General features: G+C 37.3%; 1 protein-coding gene across 3 annotated transcripts in view; it reads right to left on the bottom strand.

Moving 5' to 3' along the window:
• Positions 1-22,586, bottom strand: part of LOC127477300 (guanine nucleotide-binding protein G(q) subunit alpha) — a 131,963-nt gene that overhangs the window by 17,941 nt on the left and 91,436 nt on the right. For all 3 annotated transcript variants that reach the window (XM_051801490.1, XM_051801492.1, XM_051801491.1), the window contains exons 4-5: positions 11,260-11,388; positions 10,208-10,337 (exon numbers count right to left, since the gene is read on the bottom strand). In XM_051801490.1, the coding sequence (XP_051657450.1) occupies positions 10,208-10,337; positions 11,260-11,388 (259 nt within the window). The remainder of the gene's footprint in view (positions 1-10,207; positions 10,338-11,259; positions 11,389-22,586) is intronic.

The raw sequence follows: 22,586 nt of genomic DNA, 5'->3' as shown, positions 1-22,586 counted from the left end.
AATACCTGAAAAGTACCAAAACAGCATTTAAGAGCCGTATCAGCTGGTACCCAGTAAAGGGAAAGCAACATTTCCCAGTTAACAAACAGTGCTTTGACAGAAAAGACTGAGTACAATATTAATCTGAAACAATAGAGATGCAGTAGTGGAGTTTCACCCACTACTGTCTTTAATATTGTCTAGAGTGGCATCTAGTGGGTGTACTGTATCTTGCACACTGAACAAAAAATGTAGCAATTACTTGCTTCTTAAAAAATTGTTAGCAATTTAGATAGTGCCTGTTAACAAAATCAGGATTTCGCAAATTCGGAGGGACTAAGTTTTGTTGAAATGTTGTGATAGAGAAGGTAGTGAGGAAGTAAATAAGATGCATTTTTCAGTGAAAAACTTGTACTGCGCACATAACTTGTACATGGTGGTAAAAATGCTTATTTGAGTGAGAGCGCATTCGGAGATGATAACTGTAGAAAAGGAGGTACTGACACAAGAGACCTTCGAAGTTAGTATTTCAGAAGTTGTTTAGTGTCACAGTAATTGACTCTACTATTTTAATTGACAAAATCTTGTGTGAATGCTTTTGTGTGAAAGTCTGTATTAACTAGGAATGTCTCCATTATCCAAGTAAGACTCCAAGCAATTATTTTAGTAGAAGCAATGTCTAGCTGCACAAAAAGACCTACAGTGTATTTATTGGCTAAAAATTTGATACAGTTGCTATGCAAAAGTTAGGAAACAAGAGATGAATCAGGAAATGGGAGGTAAGTGAAGAGTCCTCAACTATGTAAAAAAGTAAATACAGTAAATCAAAACTGAAACTGCTTCACATTTTTGCCACCAGTATGAAACATAATCTTGCAGCTCTACTGCTGTAAACTAAAAAACTGCAATGGCCGTATAAATATTTTTGTAACTCAAATGCAGTGAGAGGCAACTTCAAACACAAAGCTCAGGAATAATTCCTTTATTTTGTTCACTGGTCTTGAATCTTTCTGCAAACGAGCCTGAAAAAAAAAAAGCTTCTGGTGGAGGACTGGGAAGACATCTCTGCAGATGCGAACTGTATTTTAAGTTACCTGGGAGAGGAACTCTGACCTCTCCAACAACTTGAATTTGCAACACTGCACCAGCAAATACATGGCAATTTTATGTACCCAGCAGAGGCAGAGATGAAGGAACTGTCAGCTGAAATATATCAAATGAACATGTTCAACAGCCACCAAAACACAAAAATACTGTCCAATACCAAAATGGTCTATAATGTGTAAAAAAACCCCCACAGTCCACATATTGCTGTTAAGTGTTTCTTAAATTAAAAAATGGCTCTTAAATTATTTTTCATGAAATAACATGAATGTCAGAATAATCAGCTTTTCCTTAAAACCTAAATATATTTGAGAAAAATAAGTGAAAATATTTTAAAATTAAATTGTCACTGAATAAAGCTCTTTTCTCAACAGTTCTGACACTGGTTATTCAGAAAAAAAAATGGCAGTCATCCTTGCCAGCAATTGCTGCCAATAACAACATTTACCAGCAGCATTTCTGGCAGCCTCTGTAAGCCAGATGATGATTATTCAACCCCCCATTTCCATTATGAACCACCCACTTCAACAAAAGAGAGAGAGGCTCTGACTCTTCCTTATGCAAATCTTTCCCACATTCAAAAGGTTCTTTACCCACAAGTCAAAAATAAATATGCACTTGTGTGAACAGGTATGAACAGATACAATACATAAAGCAACAAGGTCTGGCACAGCTGTTATTTTCTCTAGTTACCAAATAAGCAATCAATTCTGGAGATTTGATTTCCCGTAGGAAAAAATATTAATAATTATGAAGGTCATTTGAGGATTTTCATTCTAACTAGGAGTTCATATTACCCCTCTACCCTATGCTCAATTGTTCTGGATTGCTGGTTGCCAATGAAAAATCAGCCAAGTGAAGTATTACATTTATTTACTATGTAGAAAAAGAGAAGTGCTCTGATCTCAGAATTGTTTTCTTTCAAACTTCATGCTAAGCCATATATGACTATGTGAATAAGGAACACAAAGTGCTGGAAGACAAGTGGGAGCATGCCCAGAGGTGAACAGCAAGATAGTTTTGATGAAAAAAATGAAATATGTTGTTTAGATAATTGCCTCTGTAAAGAGTAGAAGTATTCTGAACTCTGTGGTATCATCTCATTTCTTATTTTTGTCCCACATCAAAGAAAAGTGTGACTGGAACATTGTACCAATTTGTCATCCATTAGCAGATATCACAGATGAACATCACTCATTCTGCAGATGTATTTTTGCTCAGATTCAAAATGTAAGCATGTATGCCTGCATCTATGTACCTGTATACGTACAAATGAGTTAGTAACGACACCTATCCTGGGTTTCATGTAATTATTTTAATGTAATTTTAATGAATTAGACTTTAACTGGAATATTTTTTAACGAACCAAGCAACACTGATCCCTTCTACTTGGGACAACGTAAGAATAACAAAATTTTCCATCAATCAAAATAACAGTGCCATTATTCAGTTACTTGAAGCACAAAAACATTGCAGAAAACAACCCTACAAAGTTCTTTCAGTTTCAATTTGCAGCTGTGGATGAGATACTGAAGTCCTAATTTTCTTAATATCCTGTTTTGCCTTCATACAAGTGTTACTTCTGATAAAATACTTCTGATAAAGTTCTTCAGTGTAAATTAAGTACCGCAATGGTAACTACATTAATGCACATATCCACTGTCAAATAAAGTAGGGTTCCTTAGGGTATTAAAGAAGCTATGGCAAAACTTTATGGCATGACTACAAAGATGGTACCTGAAGAAACAAAATCTCCTTTCACATGTCAAACTATAGCTTTTCTAGAATCAAAGAAGTTATGTTAGAATGGACCTGTGGAACTGGTGTAACTCCTTGCTCCCAGCAGGAAAAGCTTTGTCATGAGATTAGGTTACTCGTGGCTGTATCCAGTCAAGTTTTGAACATCTCTCTCCAGGATGGAGGACCAACAATTCTGCTTCACTCACTCCTTTGTAGACACATCATCTTTCTGCCCTCATATTTATGAACACACCAAGTCAAACACAGTTTTACTGTAGGCCACTGTACTTTCAAACTATTAGGATGCTAGACTGCCTTGATGATCCCCTGTTGGTAATATTTTGGACATAGCATTTTTAAGAACAACTTACAATGCTCCACTCTGCTTCTTCCCCAAGGGACTCTACCAGTCAGATGTCCCTTTTCCCCTTCATCTCTTTTGTTCCACTTGTCTGAGTACCCCCTTGAATTAACTAAAGATTTGTGCAATGGCTATTGGAAATGTTGCACGAGTCCTTTCCAGATCTATGGGTTCTATTCACATCTCAAATCACAAATGTTATGCTTTCCTACTTTTAGTGCCATGCAAACACTTGGTACTGGTAAATGAAGCTGTTATTCTACATTTCAGAAACTTAGAAGACTTGATGGGGATCACAGCTGCACATTGCTCCTAAGTAACAACCACTGCTTTAAAAGTCTGTAAACTCAGGATCAAAAGCTGCAAAACTATGGGATGCTGAATACAGAATGAGAGGGCATCAAGTTACAGCAGCAGAATTCTCAACAATGCAAGCAGCAGTCTTTGCACAAACCTGGCTGCTACACCACTGTTTGTCATACTGCAGCAATGGAGCGGGTTTAGACAAGTTTCTGGGGAACTCCTTCTGTTCAGGATGAAGAGAATGGCGCCACATGCAAAAGTTTTTGTTGGAATATTTCAAAAGTGACTCACCAAGAATGGAATAAAAAAGATTCAATCTGGTTATCATACCAGGTTAGGTGATGCAGGTCCTTAAAGCAGACAAACCATTTGGTTCTATGTCGTGAGGAAATGAAAGCCAGTTGACAGATCAACACAAAGAAAAACCAAGAGGATGGGGAAATTATCTTTATGGCATCATTATTTTTAATGTCCATTGACCCATATGGCATTTGTCAAGCTCACAGAAAAAAAGAGATCCTAGAAAACAGCTTAATATGTGTGAAAGGAGGAGAAACAGGAAGTAATGGCAATATGAGACACAGTTTGAAGGCAGAGAATGACAGAATCGTTTAGATTGAAAAAGTTCTTTAAGATTACGTGACTAAGATTTCTTAAGCCAAGGAATCAATTTTTCTATTACTTTAAAAACTCAGAATTCTTAAGCTATTTGCGCCCGCTTCATACACTACAAACCTTTTCAGCAAGAACTACAATCTGGGATCAAACCTATAAGTACATGGATTATAAGGAGGTTTTACTTCCTATAAAACTTTGATGTGAACTGGATCACAGTTCTGATGATTAAAGGCAATGGAAGGAAATACTGTTTTAAGAGAAATTCCGTTACATATTATTATATTAAAACTAACAATTTTGACTGTAGCTAAATCAAATTTAATTTATGAAGGCATAGTAAAAGCTTAAAAAAGGGCTTTAAAACATAAGCTGTCTTTTAAAAAGTGCAGAACTCAACAACAATCTCCTCTTACCAAGGAGGCTCATAATTTACCCTCCAATCCTGTTAGAACTTCCCATTTTACATTTTTTTTTTTAAACAAAATGTATCGGCTCTGACCAGAACAATCTAAACTGTCGTTTTCCCCCAATATATTCTGTGCAATGAATGTTCAAAATACTCATACTGATTTACTTCTACAAATTATCTTCTAGAAATGCAAACTTCATGCTGTCCAATGCCTCTGTTGCTTTGCAACCTCTCACAATAGGAAAGATAGTATGTGCTTTCTGATAGTTTGGAAAATTTCTAATTTTCACTAGGCCTATTAATCCATTAATTTAGCTGAACTGAGGAAACTGTATCCTGTCTTTTCTGGTTTTGCTCTGAGGACAGTAGTGAAAAAAACCATGCCTACATAATCACCAAAGAGTTATCTGAAATGTTATATACCTTAAGACTTTTAGTGTGCTAATGTGGAAGAAAAATATGCTCCAGCTTCAATAAATATTTTGCTATTTTCAAGTACTTAAAAAGCTGTGCAAAGAGTTTCTTTTTTCTGAAACTCTATTTTCCAGGTATATTATTATGTCTCTAGTTCCTCCATAATTACAAGTGGTTAGTGGTTCTCTTACAAAGCTGGAACTCATTTTTGCATTTATTGCACTGAGACCCTGAGATTTTATATGTTGAGAGGACCTACCCATGATACGCATGTAAATGCAGCATGTCCTGTAATATCTATTAATATACTTAATCTAGAATGAATCCTTTATTTAAGAAAATAAGTCGATTTTCAACATGGGTAAAGTTCTAAACTGTGCTTTTTAATAAAACCATAAATTTCTCCAAATCTGCTGTCATAATTCAGAGCTAAAGCATGACCTACAGGATATAATATATCATAGATCAATGTACCAGACAGATGACTCCCTAATTTATTTCACCTCTAATTCCATTGGAGTTTTCTGAAAAACTGAAAAGATGAAACAACTGATAATTTAATTTATAACATGTTCTCCTTTGTCACATCATATCAGACTGATGTAATATTTATTTAATTTACAGTACTATTAAGGTAATTAGTATATTATGTCCTCTGGCTCAAATTTTGTCCTCATTTTCACCAATGAACCTAGAAAGACTTTCTATTTTATTAAGGGCAGAATGCAGAACAGCTTCATGTATGTTAGAAGAAAGAAGCACTTAATGACTGTACATCAACTGGAATTTCACAGGATATGTTTAAATATACCATCCTTATCGATTCTTCCCATTTTGTACTTATGCACCAAAATAAAGTTATGTACAATCTAGACACATACTTGAGAGAGATGGCATTGTTTCTGAGTATCACCTTTTAGAGAAATTAGTTAAAATACAGTCGGACAGCCATATGTGCTTTTCTTCAGGACTGAAGCTCTCAACTCTTTAGTTGTAGATCTTTGTCTTGGGAGTACAGTTTCAATAATGTGTCATTCAAAAGTCATCCTACACAGGTCTCTGAATAATAGGCAATCTGAACACTTGTTTTGCTTTTTATGTATGATGTCCCCTTACACAGTAGTTATAATATATTCCTCAGAACTTTTAATTCTTAACTCCTCCAAATGCATGAAGACAGAAACAGTTCCCAGCTCCACCTCACACATATCCAGGGAGTAAAAGCCCTGGAGAGACACTAGCAAATCCTCTCAACTCAGCAGAACTCAACTGATTTATAATCCAAATGTATTTCTCTTGAATAAGGTAAACAAGGGAAGAAACAGATTTACAACTAAGCATCCACCAGGCACCACACTTTGAAATACAAATCTTCAGGGGTCTAAACTGATTTCATAGTGAGAAAGGGTCATATAATCATAGATGCACCAAATGGTAAATAGTAATTGCTACAGATTCGTATTTAGTCATGAAAATGAGTCTAATGAAAAACTGTATTAACTAAAAAGAACACCACAAATTATTAAAAATTACAGTTTTCTTTGTAAAAATGTACTACAAGGGAAGAGACTTCAGGCAATAACACGCAGTGAACAAATTAGAAAAAGAAAGTAGGCCATCTTACAAAAATCATAGCTTAATCAGGTCATGAAAGCAATGCAAAGGAAATAGCAGAACACTGTAAATTGTCAAGTCGGATCTTTTAATTTCAGTACAAGGCACACAGATCAAAGAAGGATTAGATTCCATCCTAGAATGAAAATGATGGCACATATATGAAGAAAGTAAGGCATTTACACACACTCCCTCACTTTTGTGCTAAAATTTCAATTCTGCTTCACGATTTAAAGCTAGGTGCAAAAAGTGTCTCTTGGCTGGTTACCAAAGTCTCCAAGTTAAATCACTGTCTTCTCTTATGAGGTTGTCACTCTGTAGTGAAGAACAAAAACATTTTTCTGGGATAAATTTCTTAATTCAAGGTGTCAACTAACACCTTTAAAACCTTTTCCCATATTTCTGCCACACTCACATTCAGAAAAACTATGTTTTGCTTTATGCAGAGTAAATAAACCCATTTTTCCATTTATTCTGGCAGTGCAATGGTTAGAGATAAAGGGAAGAGAAAAGGAAAGGAAGAAAGCAGTGCCTGAGCATACCAACAAAATCTAGACAGACAGGTTACAGTTTGCTGAGAGCCAAAACTTAAGCTGTCCAGATTGGTGTTTAGCTCTGACACTGTCTGGATCATTCCCAGAGCTAGAGTAACAAAGACCTAAGGGTGATGGAAAGTCTACTAGACTATGTATGACTTGAAAACAAAAATTGGTCATGATTAAATCATGAATATATTTTAAACTAAAAAGGTTCTAAAGTTTTCCACTCTTGCTAATAAGAAACTCAAACAGTTTAGCAGCAAGGTGAAAGAACCATCTGCAAGAAGGTTTTGACCTCCATAAAGTATTTTGAAAGTGAAAAATCTGAAAAATCAAACCACCTTTATGAGTAAAGACATCTTTTTCATGATAGTTGAAAAGTAGTTACAGAAAAGCTACCACAATTTTAGGCATCACTTCAGTCATTGAAGAGCCCAAAGTACAATCTTCAGTCAGATGTTCTATTCAGATCACAACACTTGAACCCTTTTAGCTTATGAGAACACAGAACAAGCTGGTATACGCCAAATGATTCAGCCTAGGAAGATAATGCTCTGTCTTCTACAGCAGGGATGCTCTAAGTAATGATCTACACACTGAAGTTATCTGACAAACTAGAGAAAGTGCCAAGCAAGCCACCTAACTAGAACAGAATACAGCTAATAGGGTGTCATGGGTTTAACCTGTGGCTGGGTTTTAGTAGTGGGGGGGCTATAGGGTGGCTTCTGTTAGAAGCTACTAGAAGCTTTCACTGTCCTAGGAAAAGCCAAGGGTAGCCAGTTCCAGGAGGGATTTCCTGCTGCTGGCCAAGGCTGAGCCAATGAGATGCGCTTCTGTGATAACATATTTAAGAACAGAGGAAGAGAAGGTTGTAGTGCAGAAGAAATTCCAGTCCGGGAGAACAAGTAGTTACCAAGCTCGGTGCAGCTGGAGGCGGGGGGTGGGATGGAGTGGGGGGCCTCCCCCCTCCCCCAGAAGCAGGGCGAAGACTTAAAGCTGAAGCCCCTGCAACCCACAAAGAACCACTGGAGTGCAGAAACCCTCCTGCAGCCTATGGAGAAGTCCATGCTGGAGCAGGAAGATACATGAAGGAGGCTGTGACCCCCTGAGGGAGGTCCAAATGGATCGAAGTCCTTCTGGAGACCTGTGGCCCATGGAGAGGGAAGCCCATGAAGCAGTTTTTTCTGGGTAGGACTTGTGGCCCCCGTGGGAGACCCACATTGGTACAGCTCAACCCATGAAGGACTGCACCCCCTTGGTGAAGTCGTCCACAGGGCGACAGATTAGAAAGAACTGTTGCCCAAGGGGTGGATGGACTTATGCTAGAGAGGTTCATCGAGGACTGTCTCCTGTGGGAGGGACCTCACGGAAGCAGAGGAAGGAGTCGGAGTTGCAGAGACCCCCCCTGTAGCCCATTGTGAAGACCATAGCAACATAGGTGTCCCCCTGTAAACTATGGAGGACCTTCAGACTGCAAAGAGACGACGGTAAAAAGCTGCTGCCTGAAGGATGGACTCAAACAATAACAAACCCCCCTTTCCTCATCCCCCAGCACCACTGGGGGAAGGAGGGAAGACCTGAAAAGAAGGATGGTGGAGAGAAGGAGAAGGTGTTTTAAGACACTGTTTTATTTCTCACTCTTTAGCTCTTATTCTGTCAGTAATAAATTTAAGTTTTATCCTCACTCTGAGTTTGTTTTGCCTGTTAACACGCCTTCTTTCAATCCTCATCTCTACTCATGAAATTCCTTTGCTGTTTTTTTCCTCTCTTCCTCTCTCCTCTGTCCAGCTGCACAGGGGACGAGGGAGGGTAGTGGAGTGGTTTTAATAGGCCCCTGGCATCTGGCCAGGGTCAAACCATGACACAAGGAACCATAGTCTGGTAAATCTCTCCCTATGAGACAGTTCCTTTGAGAAATTCTTCCTATGAGAAAGACTATATGAAAACACAGATATAAACTGCTACAATCCAAAAGTTTGAAAGCTTATTTTTGGATAGTTACAATAACACTTGAAAATTATTATAACTAATTTTTCTTTATGTGATTTCTAATATATTTTGCTTTGCCTTGTATAATTAAAATGCTTAATACTTGTGTGTTGACTTAGTGGCTACGGAAGACTAATGCAAACAGAAAAAGACAGAACTAGACATTTCTAGTTTGGCTTGAGATAAGCCAAGTCTGACTGAGTTATCTTTATCTCCATGTATCTAGCTGCCAAAATTACAAGAGAGGAACTCGGTGCAGATTACATCATCATTTTTCTAAATTCAGCTTTGAATGATACAGTTAATTATATAATTAATTTTTCTTTCAGAAAAAGACTACGAACGTAAAAGCTTTCAGAGCTACCAGGCTTTTTTAAAAAATGAATCCTGAAGAAAGTTCAACATACAAACATGAACGTCGAGGGACACTTGTTTTACTTTGTTATGTCAACCATTCTCTTAGACACTGTAATCAACATGTATGCAGCCATGAAGAAGATATTTTCAAATGTTTTCTTTCTTCCACCTAATTTTTGTAAGTACGTGCTAGAAGACGTGCATAGGACAGTGCCTGTGAGTAAAATTCATAAATGTTTGAAGAGTAACTTAAAATAGCCCTCAGGAAAGACAAAATAATCTGAACATTGAAAAACCTCCTTACTCTGTAAAACTGCCTGCAAAATAATGGATACTAGTGTGCTTTGCACCCTCAGCTCACCCAGTTGCTTAATTCTCTAATCTTCTGAAATAAAAATACAATATATTTCCTATGCTTTAAGTCAAAGGAATGACATTTACTACCTTAGGGTCTGTTCCAGCAAGGAATCTCTCAATTTCATCTTAATTTACACCACTTATTATTGTGCCTCTGCTCATAACACTAACTGCACAAACATTCAGCTGCACTCCCCTTCAACACAAAATAGACAGAATTCTTTGAATCCTCCATGGAGTGGATCAGCTTTGCCATATTTGAAGATTGATCCCTTCCTTCCCTTTGATCTGTATAGTGCTTCTCACACCAGCGAGTGCAAGTTGTGCATGACTGATGGTAGATGCATTTAGAAAACACCTCAGACTGGACAAGTGAACATATTTTTTCTTTAAAACTGGTGGCTTTTGCTGATGATTGCTTACCTCATTATCTGACTCCACAAGCACTTGATCATATTCACTAAGAGCTACTAGGAACATGATAGATGTGACGTTTTCAAAGCAATGTATCCATTTTCTTCTTTCTGATCGCTGACCTCCTACATCCACCATTCTGTAAAATTAACATCCACATCAACTCCATGAATACCTTAACAGATAAACACACAATCACACACATAATGACAAAATTCAAGAATTTAGTTAAGACCACAGTTTGGTTTGGTTTTCTTAATGATTTTTCCCGTTGATATTTAATAGAATCTCTTGTAAGTAGACAGTTCATATTTGCTTTAAGTCTGATTTGTTTTCTGTATTTAAATTATTGTTGGACTCAAACCCCTGAGAATTATGAGATATAAAGGTCTCATGAGCTACGACTTGGCAATTTATGCCCTGTGTATTCAGCAGAAACAGATGTGAACAGAACAGACTTGGTGGACAGCCTTTTTCCGGCCAAATTACCAGAATCAAAATTCTCAATTTGTTAAATCTGCCCCATTTTAAGCAAATAGAATACAATATGTACCTACTAAAATTTTTGATAGGCAAAATTAAAACTCATGTTTGCTGAGGTATATTCCCACTTCATCCCATGTCTCAGTGTAAGCACAGGTGTCTAATTTGCAATTATTTTTTAAACAACTGTACTTGCACTAAGGTAGGGTGATTTCTCTCTAAAGGAGAGCAATTTCTCTCTAAAAGTCAACTACATATGTGCTAACTTTTTATTCCATAATTTACATGAATGACAAAGACACATGATTTTATTTTCAGATTACTACTCATACTTTGATATTATTGAAAAGATGAATTACAGATAGACCTAATTGTCTTTGATCCTTCTGACATGTTTAATGTCAGTTCCTTATTAAACGTGGACAATTACATGAAAATAAATTGATGTAATTCAAATTTTAAAAATACAGAATTATTGCTTTTTATGCACTTTTAACCAATATCCTATACTTGCTATTACTAACATAAAAGGAAACAAAAGAAACAAAGCAAGTACGTGTTAAAACTTTTTTTTCTACCTGAAAATGACGCTTTGTAAGTCGAATGGATATTCAATGATCCCTGTTGTTGGGACTCGAACTCTGAGTACATCCTGTTGAGTTGGCAGATAGGTGGAATCTGCTATGCGGTCCAAGTCATTAAGATAGCTATAGACAGGGAGAAACAACAGGAATGCTAGACAGTGACACCATCATCCCACTGAGGAAAAGAGAAAGGAAAATTTGGGAACGGAAATGGGCTGTGGAGTAGAAAGAAGTACAACAGAAAAAAAAGAACATTATCGGCAGAAAAGAGGGGACAAACCATAAAAAATGTACTCCATCCCCACTTACATAGCTTCAACAGCAGGGTGGCATAACTATTATGGGGTTTTTTTATGCAACTTTTCTTGGCTTTCACATGTAAATTCACCAAAGTTTTCAAATCACATAATTCTAGGAAATTTAGAGACATAGTATCATACAACATGTGAGAAATATGAAATTGCATGGTCTTACTAGAATATGTAACATACATTTCTTGATATTCATGCTACAGTGTCTACACATACACCTAGATAAACAAACATGAACCTTCCACAGAACAATGAACTGCTACAGACTAGATCATTACCAGTTATAAAATAACAGGAGGATAAGTGGCACTGTTTTGAGACTAAATTAAAAAAGGAAAAACCCACCCACTGTCAAATTAAAAAATTCTCCAGATCCTGTTATCAGAAGGTAGCACCAGCATTTAGCGGGATCTCTGCACCCGAAGTCCTGCATTCACACTGAAACTTCTGATTAAGTTAATGGGCCTGCAGTACATGAAATACACTACAGCTGGCCAGCAAATAACCCAAAATTGCTATAAAATTAATTGTAAAGGTTCAGTAATTACAGCACAAAACTCTTATGCTTATTTGTTAATGCTGAGTTTCAACCATAAAGCACCATGAAGTTTTAATTAACTGTCATTAAAGACATCCTGCAAAAAGGAGTGTAACAATGTGTGTGTGATAGCCTTTTTGGGTCCAGGAGCTGGACATCTCATGAAGTCAGTGCACCAGGCACCTTATGCTCTCCCCATGGCAGACATCTGAAATAAAGACTGCCGCAGGAAATTAAGTTCTTTGGCATTTGGCTGGTTCACATCAGAAGAATGACCAAGAGTTAGCTGTTAAGAAGATAAATTAATCTAGGAATACCCTCATTCATTCTAGGGGATGAGAGCAATGGTCTTGTAATTTATTAAATGATTATGAAGTGTCACCAAGCTCTGAATACGTTCTTCTTCTCACAGTAATTTGTGAAGGTGCTTTTTTTAAATAAACCTAGAAAAGAAATAATCAGTCTTATTCCTGATGTTATGAACTACCTCTTAATGAAATAGTGCGAGGACGTTATCCTGAACAATGACAAAAATAAACCAGTTTGATTTCTACCTTACAGTAAAAATACAGATGAATTACTTTGTTAGCTCTGGAAAGGAGCCAAATTATTACTGGCTCAGTTATCAAATTTTATTATCAAATTTCTCTTACTATGATTTTATTCATGAAATATCAATCCGATAGTAAGCACTGAGTGTGAGAAAGATGTATTAAACACTGTATCTCGGTAAATCAGAAGCTACAACTCTGAAAATATTTTCTGAGAACTAACTAGTTTCTGGCAATAAGAAAAAAGTTTGAGAGTCTGAGTCCATGATCTACCCTCAGCTTTTTTTACACAAAAAGCAGCATGAACAAGCCCATCATCAGTTTGTTGGTGGAAAAGAAAAAAAAAGTGTAAGCGAATGAGATTCACAACCACCACAGTAAGAAAGTGATGGAGACCCCGAACTAGCTTCTTATTCCCCCCCATCCCCAAAAGAATTAGTTTTGTTTAGTGACTAAATTTTGGAAGGACATAAAGAAGCATTGCTACAGTGGTATTCACAAAAACAGGAGAATTTTAACTGAATAAACTGGCAGGTGGCGGCCTATTTTCACAACTGTCTCGTTGCATTCCTTTGGCAAGCTTCAGCTGTGGTCTCCAAGTTGAGCCTGGTTACTACACCTCTGCATAGTGGACGTGTTACAAAGGTATCTGGTAATGCACATCTGGGTGATTTTAGAAAGGTGATAAAACAAAGGGATATTATTAAATTGTTAAATATCATCTGTGTTTCTAGAAACCATTAAACAAGCAAATGAGGTGTTTTGTTTTGTTTTGTCCTAACACAAATCACTGACATCATTAAGTTTCAGAAGCATTACTTTATCCTTAAAAATACTTACCTTTTCCTCGTCCCCATTCAATTATGCTCTAGTTCTGCTCACTCAACAAATAAACTCAGGTGACAACCTTTTCATTCATTTCAGTCAAAGCACCTTACACAGCCTATACAGTCCACAGAGGAGTCCTTATGCATCCTTATGGAATCCTATTTTTTTTTCCTTAATTTCTTCACTTAACAAATCAAAGGATGTTGGGCTCTCTCAGAACTGTCCTGAATTATACATTCAAACCCAGAATCAAGGAAGCAGTGTCAAAACGAGTAAGAGTATCTCAAAGAAAAAAAAAAAGTAGAAGCATGCACTAAATCCTATAAAAATAAAGTCTTTGTGGCAATTAGAATCTACAGACCAACAAAAGCAATAATGATATTTAGCCCCTGCCACTCTTCCTTCTAACTTAAAACTTAATAAACAACATAAAATTTGTTAATAAACATATTATTGTATCAATTTATTTAAATGAAAATATCCCAGATTATTTCTGAATTACACAAATTATTTCTAAATTACTTCACATATTACTTCTAAATCTTTTATTATTGCTATTTTAATGCTGTGAACATACAGCAAATAGTCAATGAAATTCTATTTAAGTAGAAAAAATTATTTTAAGTTTTGTTTTCTGGCTTTTCTGTTTTTTGGTTTTTTGGGTTTTTTTTTTAAGTTTATTTTAACAGAGATACTCTGCTGAAAAATGACTTGTGCTGGAATTCAGTAATGAAGTTCTGCATTGTTGTTCTGAAGCAAAGGAGTAGGTATTTTCTGCTACTGACAGTTCTGCAGACAATTACACTTCCTGTTACCCTATGAGGATATATAACTTCACGTTCTGCTATCAACTTCAAGGGGATTAAACATGTTTCTGAAAATCAGACTGAAAGCTTTGCCTGCAGCAGCAACACAGAGCTCCCTTCAAGACATTCTAAAACCACTAAGAATGTCAAGTCCCTCTTAAAAATTATGTAATTTCTAAAATAAAGTAACTAATTCTAAAAAATCTATTATCTTTGGGTAGGAATACCTATCATAGGGATTGACATCAGGGTCTTTCCATTTTACCCACTGTTTTATGTTATGAAGATTTTTGATATATTGCAGAAGTTAATTTCTCTATTCAGCCAGGTGCAATCTTCCTAAAACATCAGTGGGAGCAACTCAACACATCTAAGTTCAACACATTATCACAACTTTTGTATTAACTGCAAAATGCTATACTTCTAAATCCATACTACTACACAGCCAAAACCGAAGACATTTTCTCTTCACAAAGCACAAAAACAGATTTTTGCATTGCATTAAAAGGGGTGGGGTGACAGTCTGATTATTCTGAACAACTGGTTTGTTGGGCTGACTCACTATTTCAAAATGCTGAGAGGGAATATGTAAGTGATTACAGGTGACTACATGAAAAGAAAAGACAACTGGAATACTATTAATATTTAAAGACATATTACCACCATACACATTTTTCACATATTCTAACTGTTCCTGTAGCACTGAAAATTTATTATTTGGCTTATCATGGTTTAAAAGTTGCTGTCACAAGAAAGACCTGTATTTTTAAACCTTCCTCATGCCAGAAGAGTTGGATATCTAACTTCTGCCCCCCACATGAAAGCTGGGGCTTAAAGAAATTCTCTGATCACCAGGGGAATGCAGCACTGTATGCATAGCCTTTAAGTACCCTACAACTTATTAAACTAACTATTTATTTTTATATTACTTTATCAAGCAGCAACTTAAAATATCAAAAGTGCTAGCTGATGCCAACTCTTTTCCTTCAACTGTGTTTGCTCCAGCCCCACCCTAGCTGCACCTCTGCCCATCCCCAGCTGCCAGCTCTTTCACTTGTACAACAGCTTGATAACGCATTTATCTCAAAATTATTTGGAACACTGAAATTGTTCAAATTAATGTAGTTTACTTGATGGATATGGCCTGGGATGTGGGACGTCCATAAACTCCAGCAGGAAGGCAAGGTGGAGTTACTTCCTCCATTGTCTTACAAGGAACCAGAAGAATACTTATGAAGCCAAGGCTATGTGAAATGTGTCAGGTTTCTCAATGCAGATGGGTGAGCAGTTAAAGAAAATGAAGATTCTGACTGACTCTTTTGTATATCTGCTTATTAATAAGGTGATTCACTGTGGCTTTAAAGCACTTACCTAATGCAGCCCCTAAAGTACTGACAACTATACTGCTCACCTGGGCAAACAAATCCTATGCACACACAAAAAAAATTAGGCACACAAGAGATATTTGCAGCTTATTTTAGGGTAAGTGCCTGACTCAAAATGAATGAACAAATACTGCAATCAGCCTTTGCCATGCAACTTCAGTGCATACAAGAAATTGCTACACGCTCTTGCAAATAAACCACAAGACTTGACATATCCACAAACTTTCACAAAGAGAGAGTTGCCAACAATTGCCCAAAACCAGATTATCTCAGTTTATTAGCTTCAAAATTTAAAGCCATAATAACAATATGTGTATTGCAAATACGTTGTCAGCCGTCCTGAGGGCTAGTCGGTAACCACCAGCGTTACCATGGGGAATTCGGTTGAACTGATAGTAGCAACTATGCAAGACATTTAGTTCTCAGCTACATGGTACTCTGAGCTTATTTTTACCACCTGCTAAGAAATCTTCGTTTGATGAATCACACTGTAGCTATATTGCCTCTCACCCAAACAGTATCTACTCAGCTCAGCATGATACAAAGGAAAGAAAATAGGAAAATATGTGGTTCTGAGTAAATTCATAATACAGACTAAGTTTCAGAAGTTAATAATATCTGAAATTAGTTTTTTTAAAAATGAATTTTAGTGGCTGCTGAGGTAATTTTCCAGGGGGTTGCTATAGTGACAGGCAGAAGGTGCATTACCAAGGTGATGAGTATATAATGAGCCACTGGCTGTGGCCCTCCTTTGACGTCAGGAGAAACCGCCAGCGTCTAGCAGCATGCTTGTGATCTGCACACTGACCGGAAGCAGAGGAAGCCTTTTGTTTCCCAGTTAGCACTAAGAAAGAATTAATTTTTTATTTTTTTAAATGCACTTTGCATCACCTATGACAAGATCCAAGCTTGCAGCCAGTTTCAGGGAAGCTGCTAGTCTATGGAGGTGCTAATGATGCCCTTGAAAGAGAGCAGGTTTCAAAGGTACTGTTTCTCCACATTTCAAAATAAACAGCAGGAGCAGAATCATGGGAGTAGATTGACTGGCTCTTATGTTTCTACATGTCTTTCCCATATAGAAATCAAGCAAGGAAGTGAGACTCCTAATCTTAATAAACAGACTAGAGTTGTTTTAACCAATAAAGCTCTTTAAGAAGTTAAATATGACCCCCATCATCACGAACAGGTAGCTCAATATTCAGACTTAATTAATTTCCTAGGCCTACATCACCTAATGAAGACAGATCATCAAAACTTGAATTTACTTTCAGAGATTGAGGTCTTGGAGTGCCTTCAACATGGGACAGGCATTTCAAAACACTCTCCTCCAGCCACGAGGTACTATTTACCAGCATCTTTGAACTCAGATTTTTGCAAGTAATCAGGTTATAAAGTAGAATTTTTTCCGGAATAATTCCATAAGATGAATTTCTGTAACTTTAAACTATGTTTAGTGTACAGCTGAAATAATCAGGTGCAGGCAGTAAGGCATGGGCAGACAAAAGTAGAAAAGCTACACCCTTCATCCATCTGTAACTCTTGCTTCCCTTTCTGAGGTTAAAAATGAGACTAGTCTACTTACCATTACTACCTAATAAGTCTTCCTAAACTCAGCAGGCAAAACTGATGTAGAAAGATACTGAGTTAATATTCACTAGCATACTAACAAACCCTGTGCTTAGAAGAAGTCTGCCTGAAAGACCCTGTGAGCACAGGATAAGTCTCTGGGGAGCAGAGTGCCTCTGAAACACACTGCTGAGGAGGAGGGATCTGCCAGGCACCACACCAGAAACACTCCATTAGAAATCTCTAAATAAAACCAAACATGTTGAGATACAGGTAATTATTGCCACTGATAAAAAGGTCAGTATAAAACCAGTAAAGATTATTAGTTATCACCCAGCCAGCCAACAATGTGACTGCTTCTTAGACTACATGGGAAGAATGAGAGTGTGATAAAGAGGGAAAGGACAAACCTCAAGAAATTCTACAAATTCTGTTGTTTGACCTAAAGTTTGATGGGTGATTTCACTGTAACCACAGCTACAAAAGCAAGCCTTACCAGCAACGTTTCATATGCAAATTCTTTCACTGCATTCAACCACAAGTAAGACAGATTTTGGTATGATAGTAACCATAAACGTTTTCAACCCTAAACCTCTGAGGTTTAATTAAAAAAAAAAAAAAAAAAAAAGAAGAAAAAAAGAAGTATTTTCTGCAAAATTAGAATAGTTCATGGTTATTACCCTCTACAAAATGTGCTGTTTCATACACATACAGCAGTAGTGCAAGTGAAAATAAAAACCTAACCAAAGCCCATTATTAAGGATAATTAGGCAAGATATTCAATAATATTTGATACATCTCTGCCCTTTGGAGCCTGGCTATTCTAGAATCAGGTGGGGCTACGCTCCATACTATTGTTGAGGTTTGGTGTGGTTTTGTGGGGGCGTGGGTAGAGGGTTGGAATTTTTGTTCTGCAAAACTCTGAACTGGCTGATGAGACTACCCCTAAAAAAACCAGCACTAGTTTTGACCATGTGTAGAAAAGCAAGCTTTGAAAAACATTTCTTTTTCTGCATTTTTAAAAATGCATACAACTTGCTTGTCTTTCAACTGCACATATACAAAATGCTACAGTTGCTGCAGCAGGAATTTTCCTGCCTCACAATGCTGCCAGAATAACTGATAAAAGTGTCCTCTTTGCTACCAGTCAGGAGCACAAGAAAAGGAATCAATTTTCAGTGGACAAACCTAAATGTAAACAAGTACCGGCTGTGTTCTCAGAATTTTTGTAGAGGTTTGCGCTTCTGAGTTGTAAGGGGGGTACTTTTGAATTAGATGATCAATGGAGCATAGAGGTGTGAGAAAGAAATCATATTAGGATGTGAAACCAGCTAGAGTATGGTACAATGTAACTTCATGGCACAAGCTAATTGTAAGGTCCATTGTGCTTTTTAGCAAGTCAGCTTGGTATCTCCTATTATCAGAGCTGAGTTCTTCCTTGGTTTTGCTACACATTGCAAGATAGATACATCTACCCTTGAAACACAATGGTAGAGGTCATACATAGGGGTGAGAAAGATGATGATGGGAGGAAGATTACGTGGGCAGGGGTCGCTCGCCCCTTGCCCCACAAGTAGGGCATGCACAGACTGTTGCCATTAGATAATGAACAGGCGGTGTTTGGCTGCCACTCAGGCATCACCTTACACTGCGTACTGGCTCTACGTGGTGTTATGTGAAGCTGATAAAAATGGGGTGTCGGGACTGCTGAGCTGAGCGATGGTCATCCTGCCACCCAGACTGTGCTGCTCCGTGGGGACGCCCGCTAAGCACGGGTACCAACCAGCTGCTGCAGATCCTGACATCCCTGGCCTGTCTGTGTGGGTAAGCACAGTTTATTGATAGGAAGTAACCAAGAAAGCAATTTTTTTTTTTTTAATATCCTTTTAGTGTCCCTTTAATTCCCCTTTTATTATTGACATTAATAAGTTGTTCATAGTATTTCCCTTTAATTTCCATTTTTACTAACCAATATCGTGTTAATAGTTATCCATAATATTGTGTTAAGATCCTTTTTTGGTATCCCTTTAACCACCTTTTCACTAGTTAATATTGTATTAAATGCTGTTTGTAGTATTTGTTTTAATGCCACTCAATAAGGAAATTATTTTGTATCCTTTTTTAGTTTTTGATTCTCTTTGCTAAGTTTATTATTATTATTCTCGCTGTAATAAAAGATATTTTGTGTGTTTGAATATTTCTGGCACTTGTCTTTTTTCCGGACATGTATCCAAACGAACTGTTACATGAGTCTCTACACCACTGGTGAAAAATGGAGGCACATTACCAGTTTCCAGAACCATAAAGTAAACACAGTAAACCTAAGATCTTTGTAGTGAGATAGGAAGACTTCTGCACAGGGTTCTCTTTATCCTTATTCTACCCAGATCCTATTTAGCTGCCTTACTCAACTTCCTGCATGGCTAAAAGCCAACCGCAGTGAAGGCTAAAAAAGGTAAGCCATCAATTAAAAAAATGCCTGTGCAAACTTTTCTTTTTAGGAAATGTGGTGTAAAAATTATACAGCCATTAAAAACATGTTTGGTACTGCATGAGAAAAGGATCCTGAAAGAAATACATACCCTATACAGCTTTATATAACCCCACTTCCCTTTCTGAATTTCCTGAGTTCTGCTGCATAATCTGCAGTTTTTCTATAGGAAGCAGTGCTTTGGTATGCAGTAGATTTCATGTCCCATCTTTCTTCAGACCTCCCTTTTATGTTTAAGGACTATATCTAAGGCATAAGATAGGATAAGCATGGTTCTGCTCGTAGTACTTGATCTTTGAATTTCAGACTTTCATTTTTTATTGGCTGTTTCTATCTTACTTTACATAAGTAAGGCTGTAAACTGTAAACACATAAAGCAGAATCTACCACTCTGCAACAGACATTGCCACCAAGTATAGCTTTAGGACCTTCAGGTACAATTTAACAGGTGATGAAGGTAAGAAAGAATTAATGAACAGTATTAAAATGTTTATTAAATAATGATGTGCTTATGCATCTTATAAATTATGACTATATGGTTTTCTCATCAAAAACTAGTGAATGCTACACAGATAGCTCATAGACAGTTGTTCAAAATCTGCTCTATCAGTGTCAGTTGCATAGCAGGTCCCAATTTAGGACAGTATTAGTCCTTCTGAAAGGCTCATACAGACACATTATACTCTTAAGAATTCCCTACAGCTTTAGGAAATAAAAAAAAGAATGACTGCTAAAGGTAATACCAGCAAATGGAGTAAATTGCCTTACTAAGAACTTAGATTCATGCACTGATCTTTCCTCTTGTGTACCCTAAATGCTACATGCAGTAACTGCACTGAAATACACCTGTGTCAGAAGTGGAACGCAGAAGCAAAATGTTACTTTCAGCTGACAGATATGAAGGTATTAATTGTTCAGCTGAACTTATGAAAATACTTAAAACTCAAATGGAATACTGCCATAGAAAAATTACTAGATGACAAAAGCCCTGCAACTGCAATGGTTTCACATAAGGTGAAACTGCTTTATGGAGCAGACATCATTAGGTTTCATCTCTTTTTCCCTGTTAACAGTCAGTGATATGCTGAAGATGTCCTCAGAATTCAAACCCTTGAGCTCTTTTTACATGGTGAAATACTGGAATCTGCATTTCTGTACTAACTGTCCAACTAACTCAACTCAAAGGTATACACACAGCTGTGTAACTGCAGGAACTTAATTGTTAAAGGTGATAGCAAATGCAAAAACAAAAGCCCACGAGAATGCCATGGCATGTATGAGTAATAAAGCAGTGCATTACAGAGTGGCCTATCAGATACTTACTGAAACAGCTAACACAGTGGGGTAGGAGCTTGCGGGAAAATTAAATTTAATTATCTGAAATGTTAGAAAACGCAGCCATGGAAGGGAAGTTAAACAGATATTCTCAGTGCTTATGTAGCAACTAGAAAGTCCTTGATTCGAGATTCACAATAGCCATATACTTCCATTTCATGGGACCAGAGAAAAATGAAGTTGAAATCTGAGCCAAGCAAGGCTCTGGGACACTTTCAAGTTCTAAATATTTCCTACATTTTGTTCATGAAGGGTAAGCCCTCAGTGTCACCTCAGGGAAAAATGGTGACAAATCTTTACAAATTCCAATTGCAACCCCAATTCTGTCTCTTTTAATGTCAACACAGAAGACTCTTGTCTCTCCTTTCTTTAGGCTTTGGAAAGCCATGATACAATCAGACTGTTGATTAGTAACCTCTTCACATTTGGGTTAAGGTCTTGACACCCTGTACAGCACATACTGAATGTTCTCATCTCACACAGCTACTGCTTAAGGCAATCCACAGTGTGTTATTATTTTACTTCAGTCTCACACTGTGAACATCTTAAAGGTAAGGGGTTTAGTGGCAGTTAAGTGGCTAAGTCATCCTGTAATGTACATGGGAAGCAAATAACCTCTATATACCTGAAGTCCTCTTGACTTTACCAAAAAAAGTCTAAAAGCTGATTTTAAGACAACAGGATTGTCCAAGGTGTGGAGCATCCAATGGCCGGGGAAGAGAATGGAATGTATTTTTTGAGCCCATAAGAAGTTCAAATCAACTCCCATGATGCAGGAAATTTTCTTTCTTAGACACTATCACCACCTCTTGTGGTAAACGACACATCAGATGTATTCTTCCGTAGTACTACCAGGAGGTATAAAAAGATCACAAGTGTAGCTAACAATGACAAAGCATGTCCACAGATGGCAGGAAGTGAAAGTATTATGATATACAGGACATATTAGAAACCCAGAATAGAACTTGGAAACAATAAAATAACAGAACACACAGAGGAAGCCAATGTGTAATAACAGAATCATTTAGGTTGGAAAAGATCTCAAAGATCACTGAGTCCAACCCTTGATCGATCGCAACATTGTGAGCTAGATATAGCAGTAAGGGCCACGTCCAGTCGTTTCTTGATCACCTCCAGGGATGGTGACTTCATCACCTCCCTGGGCAGTCTGTTTCAATGCTTAACAACCTTTCTGCTGAAGAAATTCTTCTTGATGTCCAAACTGAGCATCTCCTGGTGGAGCTTGAGACTACGTCCTCTCGTTCTGTTGCTCGTTGTCTGTGAGAACAGGCTGACTACCATCTTGCTGCAACTTCCTTTCAGGTAGCTGTAGAGAACAATAAAGTCTCCTTCGAGCCTCCTTTACTCCAGGGTATACAACTCCAGCTCCCTCAGCCATTTCTCATAGGACTTATTCCCTAATTCCTTCACCAGTTTCACTGTCCTTCTCTGGACACACTCCAGCACCTGTATTGGACAGGACACACCTGTCCTGTATTGGAGGACCCAA

The sequence above is a fragment of the Manacus candei genome, unplaced genomic scaffold (assembly GCF_025592945.1).
Source record: "Manacus candei isolate 608988 ecotype Guabito, Panama unplaced genomic scaffold, ASM2559294v1 h1tg000051l, whole genome shotgun sequence".
NCBI lineage: Eukaryota > Metazoa > Chordata > Aves > Passeriformes > Pipridae > Manacus > Manacus candei.
The sequence above is the reverse complement of the archived record's forward strand: the minus strand, read 5'-3'. Positions and strand labels throughout refer to the sequence as shown.